This window comes from Rhinolophus ferrumequinum, chromosome 7, assembly GCF_004115265.2.
Source record: "Rhinolophus ferrumequinum isolate MPI-CBG mRhiFer1 chromosome 7, mRhiFer1_v1.p, whole genome shotgun sequence".
Lineage (NCBI taxonomy): Eukaryota > Metazoa > Chordata > Mammalia > Chiroptera > Rhinolophidae > Rhinolophus > Rhinolophus ferrumequinum.
This window is the reverse complement of record NC_046290.1, coordinates 100,154,965-100,175,087: the sequence shown is the minus strand read 5'-3', so window position 1 is coordinate 100,175,087 and position 20,123 is coordinate 100,154,965. Positions and strand designations below refer to the sequence as shown.

At 38.0% G+C, this 20,123-nt stretch overlaps 1 protein-coding gene and 1 pseudogene across 1 annotated transcript in view; one reads left to right on the top strand and one right to left on the bottom strand.

The window, feature by feature from the left end:
* SEPTIN14 (septin 14) overlaps nt 1–20,123 on the bottom strand; it is a 115,942-nt gene that overhangs the window by 56,617 nt on the left and 39,202 nt on the right. Inside the window, exon 5 of the mRNA XM_033110640.1 lies at nt 1,555–1,741. Within this exon, the coding sequence (XP_032966531.1) occupies nt 1,555–1,741 (187 nt within the window). The remainder of the gene's footprint in view (nt 1–1,554; nt 1,742–20,123) is intronic.
* On the top strand, nt 18,363–19,192 carry LOC117024930 (40S ribosomal protein SA-like; annotated as a pseudogene).

Here is a 20,123-nt window from a genome sequence, read left to right as displayed (position 1 = left end):
GATTATCATGCCTTCCTCACAAAATTTCTTTCCAAAATACTCAGTATTTTGAAGATAATTTTTTTTTTAAGTCAGAGTTCAGATTTAGAAGTCTTAACTTTTGTTCCTTTCTACACTTCTAACACATCAGGAGTTAGTAAAATGTAAGTAGTAAGGTGATGTAATCTATTTAATTCATTATAAATTTGATTTCTTATTTTACTGAGTGCTATAAAGGTAGAAGAGACCTTTCATCAAAATTATAAAATATTGGGGGGTGGGAGATGAGGGTAAGGGGGATCAAATATATGGTGATGGAAGGAGAACTGACTCTGGGTGGTGAACACACAATGTAATTTATAGATGATGTGATACAGAATTGCACACCTGAAATCTATGTAATTTTACTAACAATTGTCACCCCAATAAATTTAAAAAATGAAAAAAAAATTATAAAATAATTTGTCCTCTACCTATCATTCATTTACTTTCCTGTCTTTTGCATTACTTTCTCCATACATCCATCTTAAACTACTTGATTATATATGAGATTAAGCACAAAATTTTTTCTAGTTTGAATAATACATATCAAAAGTCAAGACTTCTTTGACAGAAAAAACAATTTTAGAACTTTTCCTCTCTTCAACTGAATAAAATTGAAAACAGCATGTTTTATAAGGGCTGAGTGTAGAAAAGAATCTCATGACATAAGTTTTTTCATATGTATATATTGACCCTCTGTTGGAAAAATATATATGTTGCATTCTGTATTCTCTCTAATAAGACCAGTAGCCAAGATCATGAAAGCTTCATGTTTCACTAAATCTGTGGCACCAGGTAAATGTTAATGAAATTACTTTATAGTACTATAGAGTAAATTCTATTTCAAAAATATGGGCAACTGACCATAATCTGAGTTATCATTTAATCACAAAAAAAAACTAAAAATCAGTTAACTGATTTTTTTTACCGGCATCCTATTGTCCTAAATGATGCGTTATTCTAATTAAATTTCTCTAGAAAGCAAGCTAATATTGAAATTTATCAAATGCTGTTATAGGCTGAAAATGTCCCCCCCACACCATGCATATGTTGAAGTCTCAATCCCCAATGTCTCAAAATGTGACTGAATTTGGAAATATAAGGTCATTTAATGAGGTGATTAAGTCAAAATAAGGCCAGTAGGGTGGGCCCTAATTCTATCTGACTGTGTCTTTATAAGAAGGGGAAACTTGGACATACAAAGAAATATCAGATGCGTGCACAAAGGAAAGCTCATGTGAAAACACAGCCATCTGCCACCCAAGTGGAAAGGTTTCAGAAGAAACAAAATTTGCCAATACCTTGATCTTGGACTTCTAGCCTTGAGAACTGTGAGAAAATTGTTGTTTAAACCAGTAAGTCTGTGGTATTTTGTAATGATATTCCTAGGAAACTATTATGAAATCTTTCAAATTTAACAGAAAAATATACACATATTACAAAGTAAGTTATTGTATGCAAATAGCTTCAAGGTATGCATTATCTGAAAATAATCATCAAATCCTGATAGGTTGGTAGATTTACCGAACACACCTTACTACCAATGCTCTTCATTGTTGATAGATCAAGGGACTTCAGAGAATGTCCTGTAGGTGAAATGAAGTAAAGGCACACATGGATACGAGAATCATGGTAGTCAACAAAGGAACGTTTAATTTTCAATTCTTCTTGAAGATAGGCTTCAAATTGAGCATCTATGTAGTCAACTATTGGTTGGTAACTGAAAAACAATTATTTAAACATTTAGCATAACATATTAATAACATCTGAAGTCTGCATTTTTACCATTTAATAAGTAGTTAATATGTATACTCAATAGTTTGTCACAGTAACATAAACTGTGCATTACTGTCCTCACAAAAATAACAATTACAAACCAATAAAAGGACCGTGCTTTACATTGTTCATTGAAATGGCAAAGTGATCTATCAATTCAACATAATGCCAATCAAAAACCAAAATTTTTATATGTCTATAAATATAGAAGTGCAAAGGACTAAGAGTAGTAGTCAGACATACTGAAGAAAACCAAGGAGATATATTCTTCATATATCAGGTCGTATTATGAAGCTTAAATAATACGATGTGGCAACAGCACAAGAACAGATAGGCTAAAGTACAAGAGAATTTTTGAATGTGATAGAACTGTTCTATGTCACAACTCAGAGGGGGGATATACAACTCTGAATTCTTAAAATCCTACAGAAATATACACCATAAGAAGTGAGTCCTGCTGTATTTAAATATGAGAAGAGTGACATAAGCATCCTGGCAATGAATACATTCCTCCTTTAAAAAAAATATTTCTTTTATTAGCATTCATTGTTAAATATTTTTTTCCTTGAATGTTAAGTGTTCCTTGTTTTTTAATTAAAGTTTATTGGGGTGACAATTGTTAGTAAAGTTACATAGGTTTCAGGTGTACAATTCTGTGATGCATCATCTATATATCACATTGTGTTTACCATCTAGAGTCAGATCTCCTTCCATCACCATTTATTTGATCCCATTTACCCTCATCTACCACCACCCCTCCCTTAACTTCTGGTAACCACTAAAATATTGTCTCTTTCTATGAGTTTTTGTTTATTTGTCTGTCTTGTTCCTTTGTTGTTTTCAGGTTTTTTTTAATTTTTTTAAATTTATTGGGGTGACAATTGTTAGTAAAATTACCTAGATTTCAGGTGTACAATTCTGTATTACATCATCTATAAATCCCATTGTGTGCTCACCACCCAGAGTCAGTTCTCCTTCCATCACCATATATTTGATCCCCCTTACCCTCATCTCCCACCCCCCATCCCCCTTACCCTCTGGTAACCACTAAACACTATTGTCTGTGTCTATGAGTTTTTGTTTCTCATTTGTTTGTGTTCTTCTTTTGTTGTTTTCAGTTTCATATCCCACATATCAGTGAAATCATATGGTTCTTGATTTTTCCCGTCTGACTTATTTCACTTGCATTATAATCCTAACATCCATCCATGCTGTCACAAATGGTCTTATTTGATCTTTTCTTATGGCAGAATAGTATTCCATTGCATATACATACCACATAGCCATTATCCAATCATCTATCAAAGGAAACTTTGGTTGTTTCCCTGTCTTGGCCACCATAAATAAAGCTGCAATGAACATCAGAGCACATATATCTTTATGGATAAATGTTTTCAGATTTTTGGGGTAAATATTCAGGATAGGGATTACTGGGTTATATGGTAGTTTTATTATTAATTTTTTGAGGAAACTCCACACTGCCTTCAATAGCATTTCACTGATCTGCATTCCCACCAACAGTATATGAGCCCTGAAAATTAAGATTGCGAACTCATCCTAGAAAAAATGCTATATACCTCATTGCTGAAAATCCCTACAGTCACCTTCTAAGTACTCCCTTTGGGAAGCTATGCACTAATGCCAGCACCTAGTCCACCCTTCAAAGCAATTTTGGAACTCATTTTCTGGAATGGCCATCAGAGCTGTTGTTATATAACACTTGATATCCTGTAGTTATCAAAATGTCTTCCTTTCAATATTTTCTTTATTTTGGGGTAAAGAAAAAAGTCGTTGGGGGCCAGATCAAGTGAGTACAGAGGGTGTTCCAATACCGTTATTTGTTTCCTGGCTAAAAAAATCCCTCACAGTGCCATATAAGCTGGTGCATTGTCGTGATGCAAGAGCCATGAATTGTTGGTAAAAGGTTCAGGTTGTGTAACTTTTTCACACAGCCATTTCAGCACTTCCAAATAGTAAATTTGACAACTGTTTGGTACAGTTGGTACAAATTCATAATGAATAATCCCTCTGATATAAAAAAGGGCTAGCAACATCGTTGCAACAAAAGTGCAAACTTAATTGCCAGACCTCGTATGTTGAAAAGCAGTGGTGATAGGGGACAGCCCTGTCTTGTTCCTAAACATAGAGCGAAGGGCTTAAGTTTTTCACCATTAATATTAGCTAAGGGTTTTTCCTATCTGTCCTTTATTAGGCTAAGACATTTTCCTTCTATACCTGTTTTATAAGTGTTTTCATAATAAATGGATGTATCTTGTCAAATACTTTTTCTTCATCAATTGATATAATCATATTATTTTTGTCCTTTATTTGATTTATGTGGTGTATCATATTGATCAATTTGCATATGTTGAAACATTCTTGTGCCCCAGGGATGAACCACACTTTGTCATGATGTATATTATCTTTTTAATTCATTGTTGCTTTTGATTTGCTAGTATTTGGTTTAGAATTTTTGCATCTGTATTCATCAAAGACATTGGTCTGTAATTTTCTTTTTTTGTGTTATCCTTATCAGGTTTTGGTATCAGGGTAATTTTGACCTCATAAAATGAGTTGAGGAGTATTGTCTCTTCTTCAATATTTTGGAAGAGTTCGAGAAGGACAGGTATTACATTCTCTTTGAATGTCTGATAGAATTCACTTAGTGAAGCCATAGGTCCTCAACTTTTACTTCTGGGAAGATTTTGGACAACTGATTCAATTTCCTTACTGTTGATCAGTCAATTTAGATTTCCCAGTTCTTTGTGATTCAGCCTAAGAAGGTTATATGTTTCTAAGAACAAGTCCATTTCTTCTAAGTTATTGAATTGGGTGGCATATAGTTTTTCATAGTATTCTTGGATGATCCTTTGTATTTCTTTGGCATCTGTGCTAACTTTCCTTCTTTCATTTCTGATTTTGGTTATTTGATATTTCCCTCTATTTAATTTTTTAAATTAAAGTTTATTGTGGTGACAACTGTTGGTAAAGTTACATACATTTCAGGTGTACAATTCTGTATTACATCATCTATAAATCACATTGTGTATTCACCACCCAGAGTCAGTTCTCCTTCCATCACCATATATTTGATCCCCTTTACCCTCTTCTACCACCCCACTCCCCCCTTACCCTCTGGTAACCACTAAACTATTGTCTGTGTCTATGAGTTCTTGTTTCTCATTTGTTTGTCTTGTTCTTTTATTGGTTTTGATTTATATACCACATATCAGTGAAATCATATGGTTCTCTGCTTTTTCTGTCTGACTTATTTCGCTTAGCATTATACTCTCAAGATCCATCCATGTTGTCACAAATGGTCCTATTTCATCTTTTCTTACTGCTGAATAGTGTATATATACCACAGCCAATAGTGTATATATTCCATTGTGTATATATACCACAAATTCTTTATGCATTCATCTATCGAAGGACATTTTGGTTGTTTCCATGTCTTGGCCACCGTAAATAAAGCTGCAATGAACATTGGAGCACACGTGTCTTTATGGATAAATGTTTTCAGATTTTTTGGGTAGATATTCAGGAGAGGGATTGCTGGGTCATACGGTAATTCTATTTGTAATTTTTTGAGGAATCTCCACACTGCCTTCCATAGTGGCTGCACCAGTCTGCATTCCCACCAACAGTGGATGATGGTTCCTTTTTCTCCACAGCCTCTCCAACACTTGTTACTACTTGTCTTGTTGATGATAGCCATTCTGACTGGGGTGAGGTGATATCTCATTGTGCTTTTTATTTGCATTTCTCTGATGATTAGTGATTTGAGCATTTTATCATATGTCTATTTGACATTTGTATGTACTCTTTGGAGAAATGTCTTTTCAGGTCTGCCCATTTTTCAATTGGGTTGTTTGTTTTTTTGTTGAGTTGCATTAGTTCCTTGTATATTTTGGATATCAGCCCCTTATCGGAGGCACTGTTTGCAAAAATCTTCTCCCATTCAGTTGTTTGCCTCTTTATTTTGTCGATGGTTTCTTTTGCTGTGCAGAGGCTTTTAGGGTTCATATAGTCCCATTAATTTATTTTAGCTCTTACTTCCCTTGCCTTTGGAGTCAAATTCGTAAAATGCTCTTTGAAACCAAGGTCCATAAGTTTGGTACGTATTTTTTCTTCTATGCAGTTTATTGCTTCAGGTCTTATGCTTAAGTCTTTGATCCATTTTGAATTAATTTTGGTACATGGTGACAGATAGCAGTCCAGTTTCATTCTTTTTCACGTGGCTTTCCAATTCTGACAGCACCATTTATTGAAGAGGTTATCTTTTCTCCATTGTATGTTTTTTGCTTCTTTTTCAAAAATTATCTGTCCATATTTATGTGGTTTTATTTCTGAGTTCTCAATTCTATTCCATTCGTCTACGTGTCCGTTTTTCTGCAAGTACCATGCTATTTTGATTATTGCTGCCCTGTAGTACAAGGTAAAGTCAGGGAGTGTGATACCTCCAGCATTGTTCTTTTCTCTTAAAATTGCTTTGGCTATTTGGGGTCTTTTTTGGTTCCAAACAAATCTGATGATTTTTTGTCCTATTTCTTTAAAAATGCCATTGGGATTTTGATGGGGATTGCATTAAATCTGCATATTGCTTTGGGTAATATGGCCATTTTAACTATGTTGATTCTTCCAATCCATGAGCACGGAATGTCTTTCCATTTATTTGTGTCTTCTTCAATTCCTTTTAAAAATGTCTTATAGTTTTCAGCATATAGGTCTTTCACATCCTTGGTTAAGTTTATTACTAGGTATTTTATTCTTTCTGCTGCAATTGGAAAAGGAATTGGTTTGTTTTTATATCGTTCTCTGAGATTTCATTGTTAGTATATAGGAATGCAATGGACTTTCGTACGTTGATTTTGTAGCCGGCAACTTTACTGTATTTTTTTATTGTTTCTAATAACTTTTTGGTGGAGTCTTTAGGTATTTTCTATATATAGCATCATGTCGTCTGCAAACACTGACAATGTAACTTCTTCATTCCCAATTTGGATGCCTTTTATTTAATTCTCTTGCCTGATTGTTCTGGGGAGGATTTCCAACACTATGTTCACAAGCAGAGGTGATAGGGGACAGCCCTGTCATGTACCTGAATGTAGAGCAAACGCCTTCAGTTTTTCACCGTTAATTATGAAATTAGCTGAGGGTTTGTCATGTATGGCCTTTATTATATTATATACCTATATTATTTTTATTAAGTGTTTTAATCATAAATTGATGTTGTATCTTGTCAAATGCTTTTTCTGCATCAATTGATATAATCATATGATTTTTGTCCTTTATTTTGTTTATGAGATGTATTACATTGATGGATTTGCATATATTGAACCATCCTTGTGCCCCTGGGATGAACCCCACTTGGTCGTAATGAATAATCTTTTTAATGCATTGTTGTATTCGATTTGCTAGAATTTTGTTTAGGATTTTTGCACTTGTATTCATCAGAGATATTGGTCTATAGTTCTCTTTTTTTGTGTTGTCTTTACCAGGTTTTGGTATCAGGCTAATGTTGGCCTCATACAATGAGTTACGGAGAACTGTCTCTTCTTCAATTTTTTGGAAGAGTTTGAGCAGGATTCATATTAGATCCTCTTTGAAGGTTTTGTAGAACTCACTAGTGAAGCCATCTGGTCACAGCCTTTTGCTTCTGGCAAGGTTTCGGATGACTGATTCAATTTCGTTACTGGTGATCGGTCTGTTTAGACTTTCCAGTTCTTCATGGTTCAGCCTAGGGAGGCTATATGTTTCTAAGAACTTGTCCATTTCTTCTAGGTTATTGAATTTGGTGGCATATAGTCCTTCATAGTATTCTTGGATGATCCTTTGTATTTCTGTGGCATCCATGCTAACTTCCCCTTTTTCATTACTGATTTTGTTCATTAGTGTCTTCTCTCTTTTTGTCTTAATGAGTTTAGCCAAAGGTTTGTCAATTTTGTTAATCTTTTCAAAGAACCAGCTCTTTGTCATGTTAATTTCTTCTGTTGTCTTTTTGTTCTCTATTTCATTTAGTTCTGCTCTGATTTTTATTATTTCCTTTCTTCTGCTGACCTTCGGTTTCATTTCTTCTTTTTCTAGTTCTTCAAGGTATAACACGATGTTATTTATTTGGGATTTTTCTTGTTTCTTGAGGTAGGCCTGTAATGATATAAATCTGCCTCTTAAAACTGCTTTCGCTGCATCCCAAAAATTTTGGTAGGATGTATTTTCATTCTCATTTGTTTCTATGTATCTTTTGATCTCTCCTCTAATTTCGTCTCTGACCGGGTCATTCTTTAAAATTATATTGGTTAATCTCCATGTATTTGTGGTTTCTCGTGCTTTCTTTTTGCAGTTGATATCCAATTTCAAAACCAGCATATGCTTGGTATGATTTCCATCTTCTTAAATTTGCTGAGGTTAGTTTTATGTCCCAATATATGGTCTATCCTTGAGAATTTTCTATGTGCACTAGAAAAAAATGTATAGTCTGATGTTTTAGGATGAAGTTCTCTATAAATGTCAATTATGTCCATTTCATATAATGTGTCATTTAAGGCTGCTATTTCGTTATTTATTTTCTGTTTGGATGATCTATCCATAGCTGTCAATGATGTATTTAAGTTCTCTAGTATAATTGTGTTTTGGTCTATTTCTCCCTTTAGTTCTGTTAGTAGTTGCTTGGTATATTTCAGTGCTCCCTGCTTGGAGGCATAAATATTAATGACTGTTATGTCTTCTTGTTGTATAGTCCCCTTTACCATTATGAAATGTTACCTTTCTCACCCTGAAGTCTGTTTCATCGGATATCATTATGGCTACACCTGATTTTCTCTGGATTCCATGGCTTGGAGTGTCAATTTCCACCCTTTCACTTTGAATCTATGCTTGTCCTTGTAGCTGACATGTGTCTCTTGGAGACAGCATATGGTTGGGTTTAGTTTTTTAATCCAATCTGCTACTCTCTGCTTTTTTTATTGGTGAGTTCAGTCCATTTACATTTAGGGTGATTATTGATATGTGAGGATTTCCTGTCATTCTATCTTTAGTTTTCTGGTAAGGCTTCTCCATGGTTTCTTTGCCTTTTTGTTGTTGTCTATTATTTCTGTGTGCTGGTATTCTATGATGTGTCCCTCTGTTTCTTCTTTTATTACAATATATATTTCAGTTCTGGATTTTTTTTTTTGAGTGGTTACCCATAAGTTTATGTAAAAGAAATTTTGATATTTGGAGGATTCCATTTTCTTCAGCACGCTTACTTTCTCCATTCCTATATTCCGGTTCAGGCCTTTACTCTCCCTCTTTTTATGTTTTGATTGCCACAAATTGTCCCTGTTGATGGTGGTCGAATAGCATCCTTTAGTATTTCTTGTAGTGCAAGTCGTATATTAGAAAATTCGCTCAGCTTCTGTATGTCTGGAAAGGTCTTTATTCCTCCTTCATATCTAATGGATATCTTTGCTGGATATATTATTCTTGGCTCATAATTTCTCTCTTTCAATAGATTGACTATTTGGTTCCACTCCCTCCTGCTTGTAGAGTTTCTGCTGAGAAATCTGACGATAATCTAATGGTCTTTCCTTTGTAGGCTACTATCTTCTTTTTCCTGGCTGCCTTGAAGATTCTTTCTTTGTTGTTAATTTTTGACAGCTTCAATACAATGTGCTTTGGAGATGGCCTGTTGGGGTTGAGGTAATTAGGGGTTTTATTTGCTTCTTGGATTCGAGGATCCAGTTCTTTCCACTGGTTTGGAAAGTTCTCATCAACGATTTGTTTGAATATACTCTTTTCCCCTCTTTCTTTCTTCTCCTTCTGGTGTATGCATTATTCTTATATTGCTCTTTCTGATGGAGTCAGAAAGTTCTTGTAGAGTTCTTTCATTTCTTTTAAGTCTCAAGTCTCTTTCTTCTTCCATCCATGTCGTTTCCTAGTTTCTATCTTCAATGTCACTAATCCTTTCCTCCATCTGGTTAACTCTACTACCTAAGCTGGTAATTTCATTCTTAATTTCTTCTATTGAGTTCTTAATCTCCAGAAATTCTATTTGGTTCTTTTTTAAAATTTCAATCTCTTTCGTAAAATGCTCATGTTGTTCTTTGATTGTGTTTCTGAGTTTATTAAACTGCCTTTCTGTACTTTCTTGCATCTCGTTGAGTTTTTTCAGAACTGCAATCTTGAATTCTCTGTCATTTAAGTCACATATTTCCATATCATACCTTCATTTTATGGAGACTTTTCACTTTCTTTCTGAGCTGTCTTGTTGCCTTGGTTATTCATGGCAATTAATGATTAATTAATCTCTTCTTAGACATCTACAGGAGTGGATTCTGCAACAGGTTGATAGGAAGAGGTCTCTCTTTTGTTTTCCAGTACGTGTTTGTAGATTGTTTTATCTTCTCTACGAATGTAGCCTTTGTTTTCTCTCTCACACTGTAGTGTTATATTTTCTCTACACTATTCCAGCTTCTCACACAATGGGAGGATTCCCGGGAGTCGGGCTTCTCCTCTGTTAACAGTTTGCCTGGGTCATAGGGCATTGCGTTCCTGTGGGGATGAGGAGAGCTTTTGAAGTTCCAGAGCTCTTCCTGCACCAGATTCAGAGCCCGTGTGTTTCAGCAGTTCTGTTTACTCCTGCAGGGTTCTGCCCAGATAGGTGGGGACAGGGGCGGACTGAGTTATGAGAATTGGCCCAGAGCAATGGCGGCAACCACCACCATTGCCAATCCTGCTTCCACAGCTCTCTCCCCTTTGCCGGAACTAGTTGGGCTGCAAATCTATGTTCTCTGCAGCAGTGAGGGCTTAAACCACTGTTTTCAGCCTTCTTCCCTCAGTCTTTGCTCCGAGGTCTCTGCCGTGAAAGTTGGGTTCAGCTGTGTTATGTGCTGTCCCCTCAGCCCTGTGGGCCATAAATGGAGCCGTAGCAGTCCAAGTTCTTCCCTCTCCTGCAGCTGCTGTAGTTCCGGGATGCAGTGAGCTCGGAGCACTGAGCTAGGTGTGCGTCCAGTGCCCGTGAGGCTCCATCTCCGCACTTCTCCCTTCTCTCCTCCCCTGCTCGCACAATTTGCCCACCTTTAGGTGAATTCAGCAGAGACTCTTTGTCTTGCTTGTCTGATGTGCAGGTAGTCCTTTTTGGAGTTATAATTTTCAATGTGTTGTAAATTCTAGGGGAGATTTCCATAGGCTCACCTCACGCCGCCATTTTGATCACAAAAAAAGAAAATTCCTCTTTTTTTAATGTTTTTTTTTTCTTTTTTACTCTGTATGTTATGTTTAAGTGTGTAGTGTCCTATTTGGTGTAGGGGTTGCCATTTCCTGCTTCTGTCTGCCTGTTCATAAACTACTCATGGTTTGTATTCTTTTGCTTTTTTGTTTCAGATTGAGTAGCCACTTTCAGTATTTCTTGTTGTATAGGTCATGTGTTAGAAAATTCCCTCAGCTTCTCTATGTCTGTAAAGGTCTTTATTTCTCCTTCACATCTAAAGGGTATCTTCGCTGGATATATTAGTCTTTGCTCATAGTTTCTGTCTTTCAATAGTTTGAATATTTGATTCCACTGCTTCCTGACTTGTAGAATTTCTGCTGAAAAATATGATAATCTAGTGGGCTTTCCCTTGTAGGTTACCGTTCTTTTCCCTGCCTGCCTTGATGATTCTCTCTTAGTTGTTAATTTTTGACAGCTTCAATACAATGTTCCTTGGAGAAGGCCTGTTGGGATTGAGGTAATTAGGTGTTCTATTAGCTTCTTGGATTTGAGGATCCACTTTCTTCCAGAAGTACGGGAACTTCTCGTTGACTATTTGTGTGAATATACTCTCTGTGCCCTTCTCACTTTGTTCTCCTTTTGATATGCCTATTACTTGTATGCTGGTTTTTCTGATGAAGTCAAAAAGTTCTTGTAGAGTTATTTCATTGCTTTTAACTCTCAAGTCTCTCTCTTATGCCATCTGTGTAACTTCAAAATTTCTTTTGTTTTCAAAGTAGAGGTGATTAACTATATTTACATTCCTTAACGTTCTTATACGATCTTTTCAATTTTTTACATGAAAATAGCTATTTTTTAAATTATTTTCTTAAAGTTTATTGGGGTGACAATTGTTAATAAAGTTACATAGTTTTCAGGTATACAATTCTGTAACACATCATAGATAGATAGATAGATAGATAGATAGATAGATAGATAGATAGATAGATAGAGATCACATTGTATGTTCACCACCCAGAGTCAGGTCTCCTTCCATCACCATATATTTGATCTTTTTTACCCTCATCTACCACCCCTCTACCTTCTTACCCTCTGGTAACCACTAAACTATTGTCTGTATCTATATGTTTTTGTTTCTTCATCTGTTTGTCTTGTTTGTTTTTTGTTTTCAGTTTTATATCCCACATATCAGTGAAATCATATTGTTCTCTACTTTTTCTGTCTGACTGTTTTTGTTAGCATAACAATCTCAGGATCCATTCATGTTGCTGCAAATGGATGTTTGCAGCATGTTATTTCATCTTTTCTTATGGCAGAAAAGTATTCCATTGTGCATTTCCAAATTTCTATCTTCAATGTCACTGTCTCTTTCCTCCACCAGCCAGCTCTATTACCTAAGCTGGCTATTTCATTCGTCATTTTTTTTTTAATTGAGTTCTTAATATCCAGAAACTCTAGTTGGTTCTTTTATAATATTTCAATCTCTTTGGTGAAATGTTCATTTTGTTTTTTATTGTGTTTCTGAGTTCATTGAACTGCCTGTCTGTGCTTTCTTGCATCTTGTTGAGTTTTTTTAGAACTGTAATTTTGAATTATCTGTCATTGAAGTCATATACTTCCATGTCTTTGAGTTCATCTTCTGAAGACTTTTCATTTTGATTCTGAGCTGCCTTGTTACCTTGGCAATTAATTAATTCTTCTTTCTTTTCCTAGGCATCCTACAGGAGTGGGCTCTGAAACAGGTTAATAGGGAGAGGTTTTTCTTTTGCTCTCCCAGTGGTGTAGGTGGAAGGTTTTATTTTCTCTCACTGCAGCCTTTTATTCTCTCTCATGCTGTAGCGTTATGTTTTCTCTTGCACTCTTCCACTACTCACATGCTGTGGTACTTCCCTAGAAGTGATATTCTCCTCTGTGAGCAGGTCACCTGGGTCTCAGGGGACCACCTCCATGGGGGGATGTAGAGAGCTTTAGAAGTCTCAAAGCTCTTCCTGCACTAGGTTCAGAGCTTGTGTGTTTCAGTGGCTCTGTTTACCTCTGCAGGTATCTGCCCAGATAGGTGGGGGCAGGGTCTGGGTGGGTTCTGAGAGGTGACTCTGACCTGCACACAGTTAATTTGCCCCTACAACTCCTTCCCTCTCACTACAATTTGTTGTGCTGTGAGTCCATGGCTGCCAGGATCCTGTTCTCAGAGCTGTAAATGTTCTGTTCTTTTGATCTGACACTGCTAGCGTTTTGCTTCTAGCACTGGGAAGTTGGGGAGAGGTTTGGCCAGGCTCCATGCCTATGTTCTCTGTCCTCTGCATGGCAGTGAGGATTTAAACCATCATTCTCACCCTTCTTCCCTTAGTTGTTTCTCCAAGGTCTCTGCTTTGAGCGTTGGGTTCAACTGTGTGATATGCTGATCCCTTAGTTGGGACTGTGAGCCACAGGGGAACACTTCACTCTCCTGCAACTGGGGTAGCTTCAGACTGCAGGGAGCTCTGAGCTCTGGTCTGAGTCTTGTGGCCTGTGGCCCAAGGCCCGCTTCTCTGCACTTCCCTATTCCCTCCTCCCCCACTCACCCAATTGGCCCACCTTTAGTTGATTCCAATTGCATGTTTCTCAAGCTCAACTGTGTGATGAGCAGGGAGTCCTTGTGGAATTATAGCTGCTATTTGTTGTAAATTCCAGGGGAGATTTCAAGAGGCATGCCTCATACCATCATTCATTGTGATGTAATCGGTTAAATATTTCACACTACTAATTGTTTCATGTAATTTTAGCATATGACTAAAGCAGCCTCCTTTCTTTTTATTAAAGTTTATTGGGGGTGACAATGGTTAGTAAAGTTACATAGGATTCAGGCGCACAATTCTGTAATACATCATCTATATATCACATTGTGTGTTCACTACCTAGAGTCAGTTCTCCTTCTATCACCATATATTTGATCGCTTTTACCCTCGTCTACCAGCCCCTTTCCCCCTTCCCCTCTGGTAACCACTAAACTATTGTCTACATCAGTGAGTTTTTGTTTCATCATTTGTTTGTCTTGTCCTTTTGCTGTGTTCAGTTTTATACACCACATATCAGTGAAATCATATGGTTCCCTATTTTTTCTGTCTGACTTATTTCGCCTAGCACAATAATCTCAAGATCCATCCATGCTGTCACAAATGGCACTATTTCATCTTTTCTTATGGCAGAATAGTATTCCATTGTATATATATACCACATCTTCTTTATCCAATCACCTACTGAAGATGAACACTTTGGTTGTTACAATATATTGGCCACCATAAATAAAGTTGCAATGAACATCAGAGAACATACATCTTTAAGGATGAATGTTTTCAGATTTTTGGGGTAGATACCTAGGGGAGGGATTGCTGGGTGATATGGTAATTCTAGTCTTAATTTTTTGAGGAACCTCCACACTGCCTTCCACAGCAGAGCAGCCTCCTTTTTAACAACTAAAATTTGATCCATCCATGAACATAAGTACCTCTGTGGAAGTTGTGAAACCCAGCACCATATGACAGGGAACCAGGAGGAGTGTTGCCTAACTGCACATCTGGTAATAGGTAGATACACCTCCTGACAGGCAGTGGAACAATCAGAAGCCAGTAAACCTGCCCCAACCCCTTCTTCATGCAGTCAGGGAAAAAGTAGAGAGTGCTGACTTGAGCATAAACCCACAGATGAAAGAGATTTGTAGATGGGAGATTCCATTAAACCATAAAAAAGAAAGAAAAAATTTGCATGTACTAGAGAATGTAAAAGAAATTTTGCCATTGTCAATCTTCCCCCAAGGCAGCACAGCCTGAGGCTGAATTAGCTGTCAGTAACCTCTCCCACAAGGGAAAGGGAGCATGATAAGTAAGTGCTCCGCTACCGTAGACATGCAGGATGCTGATGGAGAAATGTGTTTCTCTCCAACAGCACTCACAGTACTGAGGCAAAAACTCCACAACTGGAGGGAGGGAGAAGATTGAGAAATAGACAAAAATATCAAAGTGCATTCAAGGGTCATTGTCCTTGCTGACTTGGGAGTTTGGTAGGAAGCTTACTTATGGACTTCTGGAGAACTTCCTTCACCTGATGGTCTCCCCATTGGGCAAGTGGGCAATTCCAAAGGCCAAATGCTAAACCCACACATTTCCTTATTCTGCAGCTGGTTCTGTGTGCACAGTGTTGAGTGCAGTTGTGAGAGTGAAATCTGGTAAAAAGAATGAGCTCAAAAAATTTAGAGCAGTGTCTGTGAGTAAGGGAGAAAACTCTTTCTGGAAAATTTGAGCTGTAGCAACACTTTCTGGGGATAAAAACTAGAGGTTCACAGCAGCCAACCATGTGAGCTATAAGAACTGGAGAAAACATAAAATCTTAAGATTTGGGGGAGAAGGTCCAAGGTGATGGATTAGGTAAATGCTAAGCCTACTGCTTCCCAGGATTACACTAAAATTACAAACAAATTATAGAACAATCAACCCGAAGAATCATCTGAAGACTAGCTGAACAGAAACCTTGTAACTATGGAGATAAAGAAGAGGCCACATTGAGAGTGTTAAGAAAGGCGGAGACGTGAAATGGGCTGACCCCAAGTCCACAGATAGTGGTTGAACACTGGGAGGGACACCTCAGTGGTGGGGTTCTCTCCAGAAGAGGGAGGGGTACCAGGCTCATAGTGGGTTATCCAACCCAGGTGTCCTGTGCTAAGAAAAGGAGATCCCACAGCATCTGGTGGTAAAAATCATTGAGGACTCTTTCTGTCCATCCTGGTGAGACAGAGGCACCTGGAAACCCAGTCACCATCTTAGACGGCCTACACACAGACTCACTTGCTTGCAAACACTCATCTGGTCTCCAGTGGAGGGGCAGCAACTCAAGAGGAGCCAGCGAGATACCGGGAGAGACTGAGTTATGTGGTTTTGAGGTGAAGGCTGGAGGGACAGGGACCATTGTTTCTGTGCGGAGCCTACCTCACGTGTACCCTACAAGAGGATGTCAGTTTTTCTATGTTGATCTTTCCCCCAAAAGGCCAAATCTGAGACTGCATTGGTCTGGTAAAATACACATATGCACACCACTTTGGTGACACTCTGGGTACTTGCCTGACACTGACAGTACTACATCACCAAAGGCACTCCCAACTCCTGGGCATAAGCCCTGCCACACAAATTCTGTAAGCCATTTACAGCAGCAAACAGCCTGAAACTGCCTGGGGAAGTTTTGGTGGTGAGACATGACATACAACTTGAGCCACAGACTGTCTTGGGGGGTTCTCAGGTATCTGTGTGCATGAGGTGAGTGATGGCTGGCTGTGGTGTTCTCAGGGTGTTTTGAGAAGTGATCACAGGCCAGGCACTTCCATAAGAGCTAAAAATGCATCAATCTTGTAAAAACCACAGGCCACACCTCCCGAGAACCACACTCCCTGGGAACCTGCCCCACCCAGCTGGTGCTGCGTCACCAGAGGAACTCTCAACACTGGCTGAACAAACTGGGACCATGCACCTAAGGAGGCTCTTTCAAAGGCTGAGACTTATGGGCAGCCAGCAAGTGGCACAAAGCATAGGGGACCCTGGCCCTTTTGCTAAGCTACCCAAGTCCCCATACTGGGGGCAGCTGGACTTGGTTCACAGCAAGGCCACCTGCACATGCTTCCAGGTCCAGCACAGGCAACAAATAACTACATATAGCTTTGTAGCTCCTATTAGGTAGCCCCAGGCTGCTCATAGGCAATGGCTTATATTGCCCTGCACAGGAACCCCTCCCAAGAGACACCAGAAACAATACATGCAGAGGCTGACCTCAAACCACACCAGAGCACTACCTGGTTATCCGCACAAGTGGTACACCCAAAGGCCCAAGAGCTCACTGGGGCAAATCCCCTTCTGAGGGGTTAGCTTATGCATAGCAGCTCATATGCTGTGGACATAGCCAATCCTCACAGCCAGTTAGCCTGAGAGTTAATCCACCCACTGATGCTCCAAAAACAATCAAGGCTGAACTACAACAGAAGAATACACAAAACATACACAAGAAACACTCCTGGAGCACATGCACAGGTGATCACAGAGACTACACCACTGGACCACACAGAACACCTACTACATAAGTCTACTGGCAAAGACTGAGAGACATACAAGATCTACATAATACATAGAAGCAAACACACAGAGGCAGCCAGAATGAGAAAACAAAGAAAACTGTCCCAAATAAAAGAAGAGGAGAAACATCCAAAAATAGAACTAACTCAAATGGAAGCAACAAACATGCCATAGAGAGAGTTTAAAACATGTGTTATAAGAATGCATAAGGAATTTAGAATTTCAACAAAGAGATAGTAAGCATAAAGAAAGCACAGAAACAAACAAATGAACAACAATAAAATGAAACAATCAGAAATAAAGAATATGATAACTAAAATGAAGCATACACTAGAAGGAATCAACGGCAGATTAGATGAGCAGAAGATCAAATCAGTGATTTAGGAGACAAGGTAGCAGAAAACAACCAATCAGAACAATAAAAAGAAAAAAAATTTGTTTTAATGAGGATAAGTTAAGGGACCTCTGGGAAACATCAAGTATAATGATATTCACATGACAGGAGTACCAGAGGAAGAAAAGAGAGAGCAAGGGATTGAGAATTTATGTGAAGAAATAAGGACTGTAAACTTTCTTAATGTGGCCAAGGAAATAGACATAAAAGGCCAAGAAGTATATAGAGTCCCAAAGAAAATGAACTTAAACAGGCCCACACCAAGACACCTTATAATTAGGATGGCAAAAGTTAAAGACAAAGAGACTCCTAAAAGCAGCAAGATAAAGACAACTAGTTACTTAGAAGGAAGCTTCCATAAGACTATCAGCTGATTTCTCAACAGAAACTTTCCAGACCAGAGGGGAGTGGCAGGAAATATTTCAAGTGATGAAAAACAAGAGCCTACAACCAAGATTACTCTACCCAACAAGGCTATCATTTACAATGCAGGAGATAAAGAGTATCCCAGACAAGAAAAAGCTAAAGGAATTCATTACCACCAAGCCAGTATTACAAGACAAAAAAAAAAAAAAAAAAAAAAAAAGTCTACTTTAAGCAGAAGAAAGGAGAAAATAAACAAACAAAGATCAAAAATAGGAATAATAAAATGGCAATAACTATGAATTATCAGCAACCACTTTAAGTGTAAATAGATTAAATGCTCCCAATGCTCCCATCCAAATACATAGGGTAGCTAAGTGGATAAGAAGACACATGTATATACTGTGTACAAGAGACCCACCTCACCTTTCCGTGCTACCCAAAGAGGGACCCATATGGCATTGTTCTTGGTTCCCACATAACTTAAAGGGAATCTTTCACAACATCCAGAGTCCTTGATGAAGGGCAAATGAAAGAGGAAGATGTCCTCAAATTCCTTGCAGCAGGAACCCACTTAAGTGACACCAACTTTGAATTCCAAATGGAACAGTACATCTACAAACAGAAAAGTGATGGCAGTCACATCATAAATCTGAAAAGAACCTGGGAGAAGCTTTTGCTAGCAACTCATGCCATTGCTGCCATTGAAAACATAGTTGATGTCATTGTCACATCATCCAAGAACACTGAACAGCAAGCTATGCTGAAGTTTGCTGCTGCCATGGAGCCACTCCTATTGCTGCTTCACTCCTGGGACCATCATTGACAATATCCAGGCAACCTACTGAGAGTGAGAATTCTGGTAGTTACTGACCACCAGCTATTCACAGAGGTGTCCTATGTTAATCTGCCTACCATTGTCATGTGTAACACAGACTCTTTTCTGTGCTAGGTGCATATTGCCATCCCTTGCAACAACAAGGGAGGTCACTCTGAGGGTCTGATATAGTGGGTGTTAGCTTGGGAAGCATGTGTGGCACCATTTCCCGTGAGCACCAGTGGGAGATCATGCCTGACCTCTACTGCTACAGAGGCCCTAAAGATATTAAAAAGAAAGAGCAGGTCTCTCCTTAAAAGGCTTTGACCAAGGACGAATTTCTGGGTGAATGGAATGCTCCACGTAGTGAGTTCACTGCTACTCAATCTGAGGGCACAGACTGGTCCAAAGGCATACAGGTGCCCTCTGTGCCTATTCAGCAGTTTCCTACTGAAGACTGGAGTGCTCAGCGTGTCACTGAAAACTGGTATGCAGCCCCCACTACTCAGGCCAATGAATGGATTGGTATAACCACTGAGTGATTCTAAACTGTTCTTCCACAAACACTTAAGTAAAATGGAAATAAGGTTGATGGAAAATAAAGTTTCTAAAAGTTAAAAAATAAGAGAGACCCATATCAGGTCGAAGACACACACAGACAGAAAGTAAAGGGATGGAAAAATGTATTTCATGCAAATGGAAATGAGAAAAAAGCTGCCATAGCAATACTTATATTGGACAAAATAGATTTTAGAATGAAGACAATAATAACAGACAAAGAGGACATTATATAACAATAAGGTGATCAATCCAAGAGAAGACATAACCCTAGTAAATGTTTACACACCTAACATAGGACCACTTAAATATATAAAACAAATATCGACCAACATAAAGGCAGAGATCAACAATAACACAACCATAGTAGGGGACTTTAACACCCCACTGACACCAATGGATAGATCCTCCAGACAGAAAATCAATACAGAAACAGTGGCCTAGAATTACACACTAGATCAGATGTATTTAATTGATATTTTTAGAGCATTTCACCCCAAAGCAGCAAAATATACATTCTTCCCAAGTGCACATGGAACATTGTCTAGAATAGATCACAAAACAAATCTTAGAAAAGTTTTAGAAATTAAAAGTATACCTAGTATCTTTTCAGACACAAAGGTATGAAACTATAAATCAACAAGAGAAATGCTAGAAAACTAGAAATGTATGCTAAATAACACACTACTTACCACACACCAAAATTAACTCAAAAAAGATCAAAGACCTAAACACAAGACCTGAAACAATAAATTGCATAGAGGAAAACAGGTACTAAACTTACGGACCTCAGGTTTAGAGAAGATTTTATAAATTTGACCTCAAAGGCAAAATGATTAAAAGCAAAAATTATGGGACTATACATGGTATGATCAAATAATACGGTGAATGCTGCTGCTGAGTGCCATCTAACAA